Source organism: Gastrolobium bilobum, unplaced genomic scaffold (assembly GCF_033153095.1).
Source record: "Gastrolobium bilobum isolate Gb01-03AN ecotype WA unplaced genomic scaffold, APGP_CSIRO_Gbil_v1 utg76243, whole genome shotgun sequence".
NCBI classification, from domain to species: Eukaryota; Viridiplantae; Streptophyta; class Magnoliopsida; order Fabales; family Fabaceae; genus Gastrolobium; species Gastrolobium bilobum.
The window spans coordinates 50,737-65,606 of NW_026899470.1; the positions used below are offsets into that span (position 1 = coordinate 50,737).

The following is a 14,870-nucleotide window of genomic DNA, read 5'->3' on the forward strand; positions in this document are numbered from 1 at the left end:
ATTACCACGCGCTTTGCACAGCAATCAATCAATGCACAATTTCTAGACAACCAATCCATGCCCAGAATAATCTCAAGGTTGGCCATCGGCAACCCTATCAGATCTACCGAGAACTCACGGCCATCCCACTGAAATGCTACATCGCGATGTACAGTGGTAGAATCACAAATCTCTCCGGTGGCGGTAGTCACCCGCAACGGTGGAGAAAGCACAGCACTGGGCAACTCAAGCCCCAAAGCAATCGGGGTAGCAACAAACGAATGAGTAGCCCCGAAATCAAAGATAGCGTCCACAAAAGAATCACCAATAGACACAGTACCTCTGACAAGGTTCGGAGCGTGGTCCGACTGCTGCCTATCTAGTGTATACACTCTCCCAACAGAATGTGGCACTGCAGGTGCCGAAGAAGATGCCATCGGAACCATCTGCAAAGGAACTGCCTGAACAGCTGCAACTCTCGCCATCGAAGATGGACAATCTCTAGAGAAGTGGCCCTCCTTGCCACACTTGAAGCACAACAACTGCCCTGTAGCACAGCGTCCCACATGCTCCTTCCCACATCCCGAACATCTCGGAGTGGTAGGAGGCCTAGCAGAACTCCCCTGATGGGAAACAGCTCTCTTGAACTGACCAGGCGCCTGCCTAGTCGCTAACTACTTTCCTTTGCCCTTATCAGAAAACCTCCTGTCCTTCCAAGAAGTAGGAGCAGGAGTGGAACCACCTGTTCCCTTGCTCTTCTCAACCTTGGCCCTCTTGGCCTTGCTTGCCACGCAAACATCCTCGATGTCCTTACACTGCTGAACCAGTGTACCAAAGTCCCTCGAAGCAGCACCAGCAAGATGCTCAGCAATCACCTCACTAAGTCCCATGCGGAACTTAGCTTCCAGAAACAACGGAGTAGGAAGAACCATCCGGAAGTGTGCAAACTTCACTAGCTCATTAAACTTAGCCAGGTACTCATCAACAGACATCGAGCCCTGCACCAAACGATCAAACTCTCCCTGCTTCCTCTCCTGCGCATCATAGGGAAAGTATCGGCCCAGAAAGCACTCCTCAAAGAATGGCCACGTCATGACATGGCCCTGCCTCTCAAAAGCACGAGAGGTGTGCGTCCACCACTCATGGGCATCGCCCTCCAGCATGTAAGTCGAGAACATCAGCTTATGTGGGTCTGTACACTGCATAACCCGAAAGATCTTGTCCAGCAACTCTAGCCATCTCGCAGCAGCAATAGGATCCAAAGACCCCTCAAACATAGGTGGCTTATGCTTCCTGAAAGCATTCAGCCGGCGATCAATCACATCACGGTCCTCAGCAATCCCCACAAGGGGCTCCCCCGTCTCAGCGGCATGAGTAGCGCTGCCGATGTGACTATGGCTCTCCTCCTGAACACTAGGTGGAGGCGGTGGCGGTGGTGGCGGTGGAGCCTGGCCTACAGCAAGACCAGCCCTCAACTCCTCCAACATGACTCTCATCATCGTCATGTTCGCCATCCTGTTCGCCTCGAGGACTTCCTCAGTGGTCCTCCGGTTCGCTTCACGAACCTCAGCTGCGGCTATCCGGTTCGCCTCGCGAACAGCTTCCATCATTGCCGCGTTAGCCACTCTAGCGGCCTCCTGATCGGCTAACCTAGCCGCCTGCATCTCAGCCAATGCAGTCAGGATAGGATCGGATTGATCCTCAGAAGTCTCTCGTGTTCTCCCGAACCTTACCATGACTCTGCACAAGTTACACAAATTATGAGTTGATCAGGCCCACACAATGTGATCACATTTACATCATCATAATAAAATTCGACGGAGTAAACACAAAGACAGACACAACCAAACAACCTAACCATTGCAATACATACAGGCTTTTCCCTCGAACCATTGCTTTGATACCATAAATGTAACACCCCGTATATATCCGGTAATGTTATCATAATATCGTATTAAGCTGCGCTTAATTAAAATGCGGAATTACTTTTTCTTTTCAATTATGATGTCATTAACATTACCAACTTGCTTAATAATCAATTAATAAAACATCGCCTGTATGTAATTGCAATAAAACAGCTAACTCAAATACCTCATAACATAGATAATATAAATGTGGCTTTAGTCACGGAACTACAACAACGTAGACCGGACCATCTAACAGTTTAAACAACTCCAAACTACAAGTACTAGCACAAAGTGTCATGGACAATCCCCATGCTCACTCAAATAAGGCAACATGCCCCACATCAGTCTCAACAACAACATATCATAAATAGCGGAAAACATAAACAGCATCCCAAATCCAGTCATGCTAACATAAAGCAGTAAAACATAATCAGCTAAGCTCCGGCCTCCTGACGCCTGAGGCATCAGTACCCATATTACCTGATCCTGAAATAAGCATTCCCCAAACGTAGGGTAAGATCTCTAATCTAGAAATCTCAGTAAGTCAGTGAGTCCTCAAGGATCTTCCACCCCAAGCTCACTTACATGTGCAATATAAGTTCAAAAGCAGTTTATTATTTATCATTTCTAAAACAATGCAATGCAGCAGATAATCATGTCATGTGTGTCAATACTAATCTACTGGCCAGAGACAGTGCAGGTATACGTCTATCACCTACACACCGTGCAAGTACCACTTGCATTCACCCCGGTACACCATCTTGTATGGCGCTACATACTCAGGCTTCCCGTCAAGATGAAACAACACATGCATATTAAAAGCCATTACATGTAAAGTTCAATCAACATATCAAATATCCAAAAGCATGTACACAAGCATGCATAAACCATACCCCCATGGGACATGGTGGAACCACAACATGTCTAAACCGAGGACACGAAAGCTTACCTTGCAAGCTAACTCCAAAAGCCAAGAGTCCACAGCTCAAAGTCCAAACACAGCATATTCACAATCTGTTATGGGCCAACAAGAAATCAACAACATGCACCACAAGCATACAATATTAAGACAACGCCTTTTCATTACGTTTTCAAGTCTTAAAGCTTCTAACAAAGCCACAAGCCCTTAATCCCATGATTCTGGCTTAATCCATTAAATACAAAAGTTCAACTTCATCAATCTAGGGTCCACAGACCCCCAATAGCCTACTGTACACACAGCACAACTACTGTTCTACGAAATCCCAGAATATCCGGATATCTCATTGGACATATCCGGATATGTAATATCCGGATATCCAGAATCCCATATCCGGATATCTAGTATCCAGATATCCCAAAACCCCATATCCGAATACACATATCCGGACTTCTTCACCTGTGTTGATCCTTCCTGATCTTGAGGAGCAGTTTGAGCTTTACTGTGATGCTTCTGGGAAGGGGCTGAGCTGTGTGTTGATGCAGTCTGGTAGAGCTGTTGCTTTTGCTTCGAGGCAGTTGAAGCCTCATAAGGAGAACTACCCGACTCATGATTTGGAGTTGGCTGCGATTGTGTTTGCTTTCAAGATTTGGAGGCATTACCTGTTTGGCATGCAGTTTGCGGTGTTCAGTGATCACAAGAGCTTGAAGTATCTGTTTGATCAGAAAGAGCTGAACATGAGGTAGAGAAGATGGATGGAGTTTCTGAAGGACTACGACTTTGAGTTGAAGTACCATCCTGGCAAGGCCAATGTGGTAGCTCATGCTTTGAGTCGGAAATCCGTGAGTCTATCCAGTTTGACGATGGGTGACTTCGACCTCATAGAGAAGTTTCGAGATCTAAAGGTGACCACCTTGTTTGGGGGTTCACTTCTCGAGATGGAGACTGTGAGAGTCAGGAATGAGCTTATGGAGAAGATCCAAGAGGCGCAAGTGCAGAGAGAGTGTCTCGACTACGTGAAGAACCAAGACGGTGTGTCTTGGAATGAGGATGGACTTCTGTTGTTTCCGAAGCGTATTGTGATTCCTCGAGGTCCCTTGACCGAAGAGGTTATGGCGGAAGGCCATAAGGGGCAGTTTACTGTTCATCCTGGTGCTACAAAGATGTACCAAGACCTGAAGAGAAATTTCTGGTGGCCAGGAATGAAGAAGGACATAGCTGTGTATGTGTCCAAGTGTTTGATTTGCTAGAAGGTGAAGATTGAACACCAGAAGCCGTCTGGTAAGCTTCAACCTCTTGAGATTCCAGAGTGGAAATGGGAGAGCATTTCCATGGACTTCGTTGTGGGTTTGCCGAAGACTCAGGTCGGCTGTGACTCGATATGGGTCATTGTGGACAGATTGACAAAGTCTGCCCATTTTCTTCCAGTGAAGGTGAGCTTCACTACAGAGCAGTTGGCCAAACCGTATGTTCGCGAGATTGTGAGGCTTCACGGGGTGCCCGAGAGTATCATTAGTGATAGGGACCCGAAGTTCACATCTCGGTTCTGGGAGACGCTGCAGGGAGCTTTTGGTACGCAGTTGAGACTGAGTACAGCCTGTCACCCTCAGACTGATGGACAGACTGAGCGGACTATCCAGACCTTGGAGGACATGTTGCGGGCTTGCACGTTGGAGCAGGGCTCGGCATGGGATAAGTACCTTCCATTGGTGGAGTTTTCGTATAACAACAGTTTCCATGCTAGCCTGGGCATGGCACCCTATGAGGCGCTCTACGGTAGGAGGTGTCGTACACCTACTTGTTGGTCTGAGGTTGGGGATCGTGAGTTGTTTGGCTTGGACTTTGTCCAAGATACCACCCTGCAGATCCAGATGATCAGGAAAAAGTTGAAGCAGACGCAGAATCGTCAGAAAAGCTACTACGATGTCAAGCATCGTCCACTGGAGTTCAGTGAGGGTGAGCACGTGTTTGTGAGACTTTCACCTGTCATCGGTGTTGGACAGGCACTCGGAGTGAGCAAGCTGAGCCCGCGGTTTATTGGGCTATACCAGATTCTTGGTAGAGTAGGACCTGTTGCCTACCGGCTTGCCTTGCCTCCGAACCTGGCTAACATCCACGACGTGTTTCACGTGTCTCAGCTTCGGAGGTACATAGCAGATCCGTCGCATGTGGTGCAACCGGATGATGTGGAGGTTCGGGAGAACCTAAAGACTCCCGTCGGACCACTAAAGATTCTCGATCGTGGCGAGAAGCAGCTGAGGAGCAAGATCTTTCTGATGGTCAAGGTGCAGTGGACCGGAAGGACTCCTGAGGAGTGTACTTGGGAGCGTGAGGACGAGCTTCTCCGGCTGTGCCCCGAGTTTCGACCAGGTATGTTTCTGATTTTGAGGTCAAAATCCTAAAAAGGTGGGGTGAATGTAAGAACCCGCACCGTTAATTAAGGAATTTAATTAATAAATTATGAGAAAATAGGAAATGATTCCATAATTGACCCTAATAATTATTATGAGGATTTAATAATTATAGTAAGTGAGTAATATTGCTGAAAGTCGCTTTTCGGAAGAAAAGTGCAGATACCGGTTCTATTAGTCAGTATAAATGAGTACCGAAAAAGTATCTCGGAAAATTAATGTAAGTGCATGATAATTACTAGAATGATATATAGGACTTGTAAAACGAGTTTCAAGTCCAAATAATGAGAACTGGTGCTAGAAACCGGTACTGGCTTGGAAAAGCGCGTACCGGAAAGGTGCTCAGAAAATTATAAGAAAAATATGATAATTCTTGTAAAATTGAGTAGGTTAAGAATTCAGAGTTTGGGATTAAAATGCTAAGCGTAGCAATTAAAGTTAATACTGGGTGATTAATGGTTAAACCGCTATAAATAGCCTTATGATTGACACATAACCCTAGGACCACAGTTTTTGTGCGTGAGTGGCTGCTGAGTGTGGGTCTCCTTGCTGACTTGGTGTCTCCTTCACTTGCCTTCACCATTTCTTGAGCTTTGATGCCATTTCCTTCACTTATTCTTCTCCTAAACACTTGTGGTGAGTGAGAGTGGTCTTTGGGAGTGTGTTGGTGGCATTTTTCTGAGTTGAGGGTGCTGACCTTGGTGGGTGGAGCTGCTGTTTTGGGTTGTTTGGGTGATTGGAGTCTTGTTCTTGGCTTGTGAAGCTTCTTTGTGAAGAAAGGACCAACCTTTGTGTTGCATTTTCGTACACCTTATTTCCAGAACCTGTAGAGGCAGTGTGGTGAGCTCCATGAGCCATTGATCCTCTGTTTTGAGCTTTGGTGAGTTGTACCTACCTTGAGCTTGTGTTTTAATGGGTTAAAGGTGTGATATTTGCATGTTTAAAGGGTTAGTCAAGTAATCAACTGGGGTGTGGACCTTAATCAGTATAAAGATGCATGCTTTAACGTAATTAAGTGTTAAAAATGGAACCTTGGAAGGATATCTTCACGAAATGCATTTTCTGCATTCTGTCGTGAAATATCCGGATATGTGCCCGAGGAATATCTGGATATGTGATATCCAGATATGGGTTTTGAGTATCCGGATATCAGATATCCGGATATGGGATTCTGAATATCCGGATATTGCATATCCGGATATGGTCTTTTGAAGCCTTGTAAAGGTTTATTGCTTTTCGGACCGCCTGGTACAGGAAAAACAATGCTTGCAAAGGCAATTGCAAATGAATCCGGAGCAAGTTTCATAAGCATCTCAGTGTCCTCCATCATTTCAAAATGGTATGGAGGAGCTGAAAAGAATGTCCGAGCTTTGTTTACAGTGGCAGCAAAGGTTGCCCCAACTATTATTTTTATTGATGAGGTTGATAGCATACTTGGGCAACGGACTAGAGCTGGACAGAATGAGACAATGAGAAGTATTAAAAATGAATTCATGATCCACTGGGATGGGTTATTGACAAAACCTGGTGAGCAAATTTTGGTTCTTGCTGCAACCAACAGGCCATTTGATCTTGATGAAGCAATTATAAGGCGGTTTGAGCATAGGTAGGACCACACTTTTGTCTTATGGTTGGCATGATCATTTGTTGCTTCTGTTCAATTTCAATAGAAAACCACTCCCTTTAAAACCTTGACTAGCGAGGGTGGGGTGAGGATAATCCGTGTACGCAGTCTTATCCTTGCATAATTGCAAAGGGGATGTTCAGTTGCAATATTTTTTATTTTTTTTAATTGGAACAATGATTAGCCTCATCTTCATTATGGTGGTGCTCATAAGAAAACCATAAATTTATAATAGAGATTTCAAGTTTTTTAAAAAATTGGCCAAAAATTTAAACTTTAATTTCCTTTTTGAAAAGTCCACTTTTGAAAATATGTTGAAATTTTTCTCTAGATTGTGTATACTTGATGTCTTCCTTGGATTCAATAAAATCTTATGCAGTTTTCAACTATGCAAGAATAGCACTCCTTAATTTTGAGCACTGGCTAAAGCATCTCTTAGCTATATCATTGCACTGCTTGGTTTTTGGATACATCAAAAGCTGTTTTGTTTGAGATTTATGAATGACATCTCTGTTCATTGCAATATTGAGCAGGATCATGGTTGGTCTTCCATCTACTGAAAACAGGGAAATGATATTGAAAACTCTCCTGGCTAAGGAAAAACATGAAAATATAGACTTCAAAGAGCTTTCAACCATGACACAAGGATATAGTGGAAGTGATCTTAAGGTTCATTTTCCTGGTTACTCTGGTTCATTACTTCTATTTTGTCGTGATGGTCTATTGACATTATTTTTTATAAACAGAATTTGTGCTCGACTGCTGCTTATCGACCAGTTGGGAGCTAATACAGCAGGAGAGGTTGAAGGAAATGGTAGTTACCAAATCACTTCTAATAATTTGAATGTTAAAATGAGCTCCAACTAATGCGTAATTGTTATCTTCTGTACAAAAGGGTTAACCATTGCATCTTATTTCAGGAAAAAAAGAAAATGGAGGCAGAAGTTCAAAGCTCAGAAGATGCTTCCAATGCTACAGAAGGTAACGAAGACCATGTAATTATCTTGAGGCCTATAAACATGGAAGACATGACACAGGCAACGAGTCAGGTATGTAGGACTGAAAATCATTCACATCAATGGCTATAGAGTACTTGATTTGGGTGTCTTTACCTTGCACTATATGGTTTATTTTAAAAATAATTTCCTTAATGTTGAGGAATTCTAAGATGTGATTCAACGGAATTTAAAGACAGTTATCTGACATTTGGGTAAATGACATTGAGTTAAGGTATTTTAGTAAGCAAAAGTTGCAGTTATTTCAAATATCAGCAATCCAACATTCACCTTTGGGGTTATTCTATAAATTTCAATTGAACCTGTTTTCCATTCATCAATGACTACTGCACCTTGGTTTATTTGTTACCTTGTTCCTTTGTAGAAATAAATTGTTGAACAATGAAATATACAAATTTTATTAAGAGAAACTCAAATTACAACTACTTTCACACACTTAACTTTATAAAGACTACTTTGTCTTACACCCATTCACTCTCACTATTTACTCTCCCAGGCTCACTTTCACTCTACACTATTCTCTTTTCCTCTCTTTCTTCTTCCTCAGTCGCTGCTTCTTCTCACTTATTTCTTCCTAACTAAGGGGGGTGTATTGGATTGAGATTTCAAAGGATTTTAATGGATTGTTTTTGGATAAAAAAATCTGTTGGTATTCGATTAGGATTTTAATGGATTGAAAAAAAGTCACGTGGTATTCGATTAGGATTTTAAATGATTATTTTAAAATCCGAACAAATCCGTTGGTATTCAATCAAGATTTTAAACAACGGAATCACAATCTCGTGGTATTCAAAAATGCGACGATTTTAATGGATTTTCTATTGGTGTGGATTTCGTGAGACTTTTTAGTGAAAAATATAAATAGGATGTCTTTCTCACAATCTCACCCCAACCCCTAGGATTTCTTGAGATTCTTCTGTTGCAGTGTCTTCTTCTTCCTTTGACAGGTTGACTGCTCGAAATTGGGTTCTGCCATGGGAGCTTCGTCAAAACTAAAAAAAAAAGAGTATATTTTTGAGCGATTTTCATCACAAAACAACCCAAATTTTTGAAATTTTTTGGAAGTTTAAAAAGTGATTTTTCAAGCTATGGGAAACTAAAACCCTGAAACCAATTTTCGTTTTACATCAATGAAGCAATATCAATTTAAAGAAATATTGAAACTTTCATAATATGAACCCTATATTTCGTAACAACACATTCATGAACGAAATTTCTTCACTATAGGAAACAATTTCAAACAATTTTTGTGTCAATAGATAACTAAAAACTTGTTTCTCAAAAGCCCCAAAACAATTTAAGGTTTGAATGTATCGAATGAAAAAAATTTGAGAAATTTTCTAAACTTTCATGTAATTAAACCCAAAATTTCAGATTCAAAATTTTCTTAGAATATTCAATGAAAATATGCATATGATATATGGTTAGAAAACTCTCATCACATAAAACAAAAATCCCAAGGTTTTCAAGATCAATTGCAAAAAATTTCAAACAAAATTTTATCATGAACTTTAGGTTCTATATGCAAATTTAGAATTATTTTTATATTTAAAAAAAATTGGGTCTTATAATCATATATGCATAACTTTGATACCAAATGAAGAAGATAATTTTCAACCCATTAGATATGTGAAAAGCTGTTGTTTAGTAATTTTGAATGTTTGTTAAAAATTGTATTATGCTTTACTGATTGAGAAAATTATATTAGGTTTTACTTTTTTTTTTATTAATTTCATTGCATTTCTTTGTTATTTTTTTATGGGGTATATTATACTTAAAACCTATTTTTGTTTACAACCATATTTTAACCGTTGATTTCCGTCAATCAATGGTTGTTATTTTCACAAATCAAACTCATTAATTAATATTTAACTTGGAAGTTAACCGTTGATATATGGTTATTATTTTCGCAAATCAAACTCAAACTCAAACTCATTGAGAAAATTATATTAGATTTTATTGATATGTGGAGAGTTGTTGCTTAGTAATTTTTGAGATAATTTTCTACCCGTTGTTAAGTTTACTTTTTTTTTTATTAATATCATTGCATTTCTTTGTTATTTGTTTTTATTGACTCTTGTAATTTTAAATATTTGCTAAAAATTCATATAGTTTTTTAAAATCTTATAAATCCATATTTTCCTTTCAAATCTTATGAATTCTATTAAAATCCTTTAAAATACAATCCTATGAAATCTTGATTGTAAAAAAAGTCTTCTAAAAAAGTCTATAAAGTCTCTCCAATTCTAAAATGTCTTTTAAAATCTGTAAGATTTTTTATCTCAAAAAAGTCTATGTTCTTCTTCATCTTCCTTTGGCTTGACGAGCTCTCAAGATTTTTCTATTTGTTTCTTCATCTTTCTTTGACTTTATAAGTTCCCTAAATACTTCTCTTTGTTTCTTCATTTTCTTCATTATTATGCACCACTTCTGGAAGATTAATCTATGGAATTTTCTAGAGAATTGTAGTGAGTGAAGGAGAGAGTAGTTAGTTGGTGCTCATTTCAATTTAAATTTATTTGGTACCTAAAGTTTCAAAATGGCAACACATATCCTGGTAAGATACTGAAATAAAGTTAACCTAATAATTGTTATCACTTCTAGGACATGACAAACAGGTTCAGTGGTCCTTTTTTTGTTTTGCATGCAAAATTTCAAATTACATTCAATCAAGGATTTTAAGCTTAATTTTTAACAATGTCACCCATATGGAAGATTGAAAATCGTGTCTTGTGCCAGATGCATACTTATTTCTATTTAGAAATTGATAGATGTATGTGTAAAAATGCAGGTGGCTACAAGTTTTGATGTAGAAGGCTCAATAATGAAGGAACTGAAACAGTGGAATGATTTATATGGAAAAGGAGGTTCAAGGAAGAAACAATACCTAACCTATTTCCGTTAAATTGTTGAAAGCTGGTTTTATTTTGGACTTGTCAATATTTATCCAAAGGATATCTTTGTTGAAGTCTTTTTAGTTTCTTGTGTCAGTTACAATATTGAAGAGTTAATTGTCTTTTGGTTTTTCTTATGTGAGTTATGAAGTTAAATTGTTATGTTTATTACGGATATAATGGTTGACGTTATGACATTATGAGTAGTTAATTAGTGGTGTTATGAGACTCTTGATTAGCTTTGTAATGAGTCTCTTCATTGGTACTTTCAGTTTTTTATGTTGCCTATTAATAGGCTTGATGTGTTGAAGAAATATAGTATTCCCTTTTCAATATTTTTACGTATCTCAATATTCTATCAGTGGTATCAAGAGCCAGGTTGAGAGTTAAACACGTGAGTAAAGTGAAGAGTCATGGCCACAGATTCTAATTTTGTGCAAGCAGCCATTCCACGTTTCGATGGTCATTATGATCATTGGAGCATGTTGATGGAGAATTTCCTTCGATCCAAGGAATATTGGGATGTAGTTACCAATGGTGTTGTTGAACCAACACTAGCAGAAGGAGCTCAGTTGACAGCAGCACAACGAGCAGCTCATGAAGCAGTAAAGTTGAAGGATTTGAAGGCGAAGAATTATCTCTTCCAGGCCATTGACCATTCTATCTTGGAAACCATTCTTTCCAAAGAAACTTCCAAGGATATTTGGGACTCCATGAAAAAGAAGTATCAAGGCTCTGCAAGAGCAAAGAGGCAGCAGCTTCAAGCTTTACGCTCGTTGGGAGTCGGGAGAATCAATTGCAGATTATTTCTCTCGCGTGATGACCATTGTCAATAAAATGCGAATTCATGGAGGCAGGACAGAAGAAATAACTGTCATAGAAAAAATTATTCGATCATTAACAGCAAAATTTAACTTTGTTTTTTGTGCTATAGAAGAATCTAAAGATATAGATAATTTGTCACTTGATGAATTGCAGAGCTCATTGGTGGTGCATGAACAGAAGTTCAAATAGGAAGACACATATGAGCAAGCATTAAAGGCTTCTACCGATACTCGTTCCAACAATTTTCAAGGAAGGGGTAGAGGCAGAGGTAGAGACAGAGGCAGAGGCAGAGGAAGGTCCACTAATTTCAAAGCCAATAATGATCAATTTCAAGGCAGAGGCAAAGGAGGAGCCCCTGATAAATCCAAGGTAGAATGTTTCAGGTGTCATAAATTTGGTCATTATCAATCTGAATGTTATACTAAGCTGCCAAATAGCAAAGAAAAAGGAGAAAGTTCAAACTTTGCAGAAAAAGAGGAAGGTGAAACCTTATTGATGGTTGCTAAAGATGAAAAGAAAATTGAGCCATATGTTTGGTATGTGGATATTGGTTGTAGCAACCACATGAGTGGTAGTAAGTCTTCTTTCTCTCATATGAATGAAAATTTTCAATCTACTGTGAGTTTTGGTGATCATTCTATTGTGAAAGTAATGGGAAAAGGTGACATTAAAATAAAAACCAAGAATGGTTTTGTGGAAACAATATCTAATGTATTGTATGTTCCTGATTTAAAAAGTAATTTATTGAGTGCTGGCCAATTACAAGAAAAGGGTTATGTGATCACTATTAGAAACGGAGTTTGTGTATTACAAAAAAAAATGGTGTTTGTGAAATATATGATTCTGTTAGAGGTGCTATTGCTGTTATTCAGATGAGTTCAAACAGATTGTTTCCATTAAAGATTGAAGGAATCCAATCTAGTTTAATGGCTGAAATGAAAGATCCTTCATGGTTGTGGCATTTTCGCTATGGCCATCTGAGCTTTGGTGGGTTGAAGACACTCCAACAGAAAAATATGGTGACAGGCCTCCCTCAAATCACAATTCCTCATTCCTTAGTATGTGAAGAATGTGTTGTCAGCAAACAACATCGTTCTGAATTTGCAAAAGGGAACTCATGGAGAGCAAAGGGAATTTTGCAATTGGTGCATTCAGACATTTGTGGTCCAATAAATCCAATTTCTAATGGAGGTAAAAAATATTTAATTACCTTCATTGATGATTTTTCTAGAAAAACGTGGGTTTATTTTTTACAGGAAAAGTCAGAAGCTTTCTCTACATTTAAAAATTTCAAAGCTCGTGTGGAGAATGAGACAGGAATGATGATTCAAACACTTCGCACAGATCGTGGTGGTGAATATTGTTCAAAAGAATTTGAACTTTTTTGTGAAGAACATGGCATCCGAAAAGAGCTTACAACTGCGTATACACCACAAAAAAATGGTGTATCAGAGAGGAAGAATCGAACCATCCTCAACATGGTTAGAAGCTTGTTGGCAAGAGGAAGAGTTCCAAAGACGTTTTGGCCAGAAGCAGTAAACTGGTGCATTCATGTCTTGAACAGAAGTCCAACCTTTGCAGTTCAAAATATGACGCCAGAAGAGGCTTGGAGTGGGAGAAAACCAAATGTGGATCACTTTAGAATTTTTGGATGCATTGCATATGCTCATGTCCCGGATCAGAAAAGAAAAAAACTTGATGACAAGGCTGAAAAATGTGTCTTTCTAGGTGTAAGTGATACATCTAAAGCATATAAATTATTTAATCCACTTACAAAAAAAATTGTGGTTAGCAGGGATGTTGTTTTTGATGAAGAAAACACTTGGGATTGGAATATGCAGCAGCCTACCCAAGTTCTTGGTGATATTGATTCTGAACAAGAACAAATTTCAGCATCTAGTATGCCTGAAAATTCGTCCATTGCAACTTCTTCAGCTAGTCAATCCTCACCAACAGTAGTTGGAGTTAACGAAGAAGAAACTCAATTTCTTCGTCGTGTTAGAAGAAGGCCTGCTTGGATGGAAGATTATGAGGTAACTGGAATTGAAGATCCATTTACTCACTTTGCTTTGTTTTCAGAATGTGATCCCGTGACTTTTGAGAGTGCTGTCAAAGAAGAAAAATGGCGAAAAGCAATGGATGCTGAAATTGATGCAACTAAGAGGAATGATACTTGGGAGTTAACTGATCTTCCAAATGGGCAAAAAACTATTGGTGTGAAGTGGGTGTTCAAAACAAAGTTAAAGGAAAATGGTGAAATTGACAAGCACAAAGCACGCTTGGTTGTCAAGGGGTACAAGCAACAATATGGGATTGATTATACATATGTTTTTCTCCTGTTGCAAGACATGATACAATCAGGTTGGTGGTTGCATTGGCTGCACAAAATGCTTGGCCTATTTACCAGTTAGATGTCAAATCGGCATTCTTGCATGGGTACTTGGAGGAACAAATATTTATTGAACAACCCCCTGGTTATGAGAAGGTTGGAAATGAGCATAAAGTTTACAAATTGAAAAAGGCACTTTATGGACTAAAACAAGCCCCTCGAGCTTGGTATAGTCGTATTGAGTCTTATTTTCTTAAGGCTGGTTTTATAAAGTGTCCTTATGAACATACATTCTTTGTTAAGATTGGTGATGAAGGAAAAATGCTTATTGTTTGCTTATATGTAGATGATCTTATATTCACTGGAAATCGTGATGTTATGTTTGAAGAATTTAAAAAGTCTATGATGAATGAGTTTGAAATGACTGATCTTGGTATGATGCATTACTTTCTTGGCATAAGTGTAGCACAGTCAAGTGATGGAATTTTTATTTCTCAAAATAAATATGTGGAAGATATTCTAGACAGGTTTCAGATGAAGGATTGTAATCCTGTGCACACTCCAGTTGAATGTGGCTTGAAGCTACATAAAGATCATGGAGGAAAGAAGGTTGACAACACCTTCTACAAACAAATTGTGCGAAGTTTGATGTATCTCACTGCAACAAGGCCAGACATAATGTATTCTGTGAGTTTAATTAGCAGGTATATGGAGAATCCTACAGAAATGCATTTGTTAGCTGCCAAAAGAATCCTTCGCTACTTGCAAGGAACAAGAAATTTCGGGATATTTTACAAGAAGGATGTAAATTCTGATTTAGTGGGATTTACTGACAGTGATTATGTAAGAACCTGCACCGTTAATTAAGGTATTTAATTAATTAATTATGCAAAATTAGGAAATGATTCCATAATTGACCCTAATAATTATTAAGAGGCTTTAATAATTATGGAAAGTGATTAAGAA

General features: G+C 39.1%; 1 protein-coding gene across 1 annotated transcript; it reads left to right on the forward strand.

Annotated features, from left to right (window-relative positions):
- Positions 1-6,478: 6,478 nt before the first annotated feature.
- LOC133290580 (uncharacterized) lies at positions 6,479-10,761 on the forward strand. Its single transcript, XM_061488681.1, has 5 exons — positions 6,479-6,822; positions 7,374-7,531; positions 7,587-7,654; positions 7,761-7,889; positions 10,648-10,761. The coding sequence occupies exons 1-5, from the start codon at positions 6,479-6,481 to the stop codon at positions 10,759-10,761; spliced, it is 813 nt and encodes a 270-aa protein (XP_061344665.1).
- Positions 10,762-14,870: the final 4,109 nt, after the last annotated feature.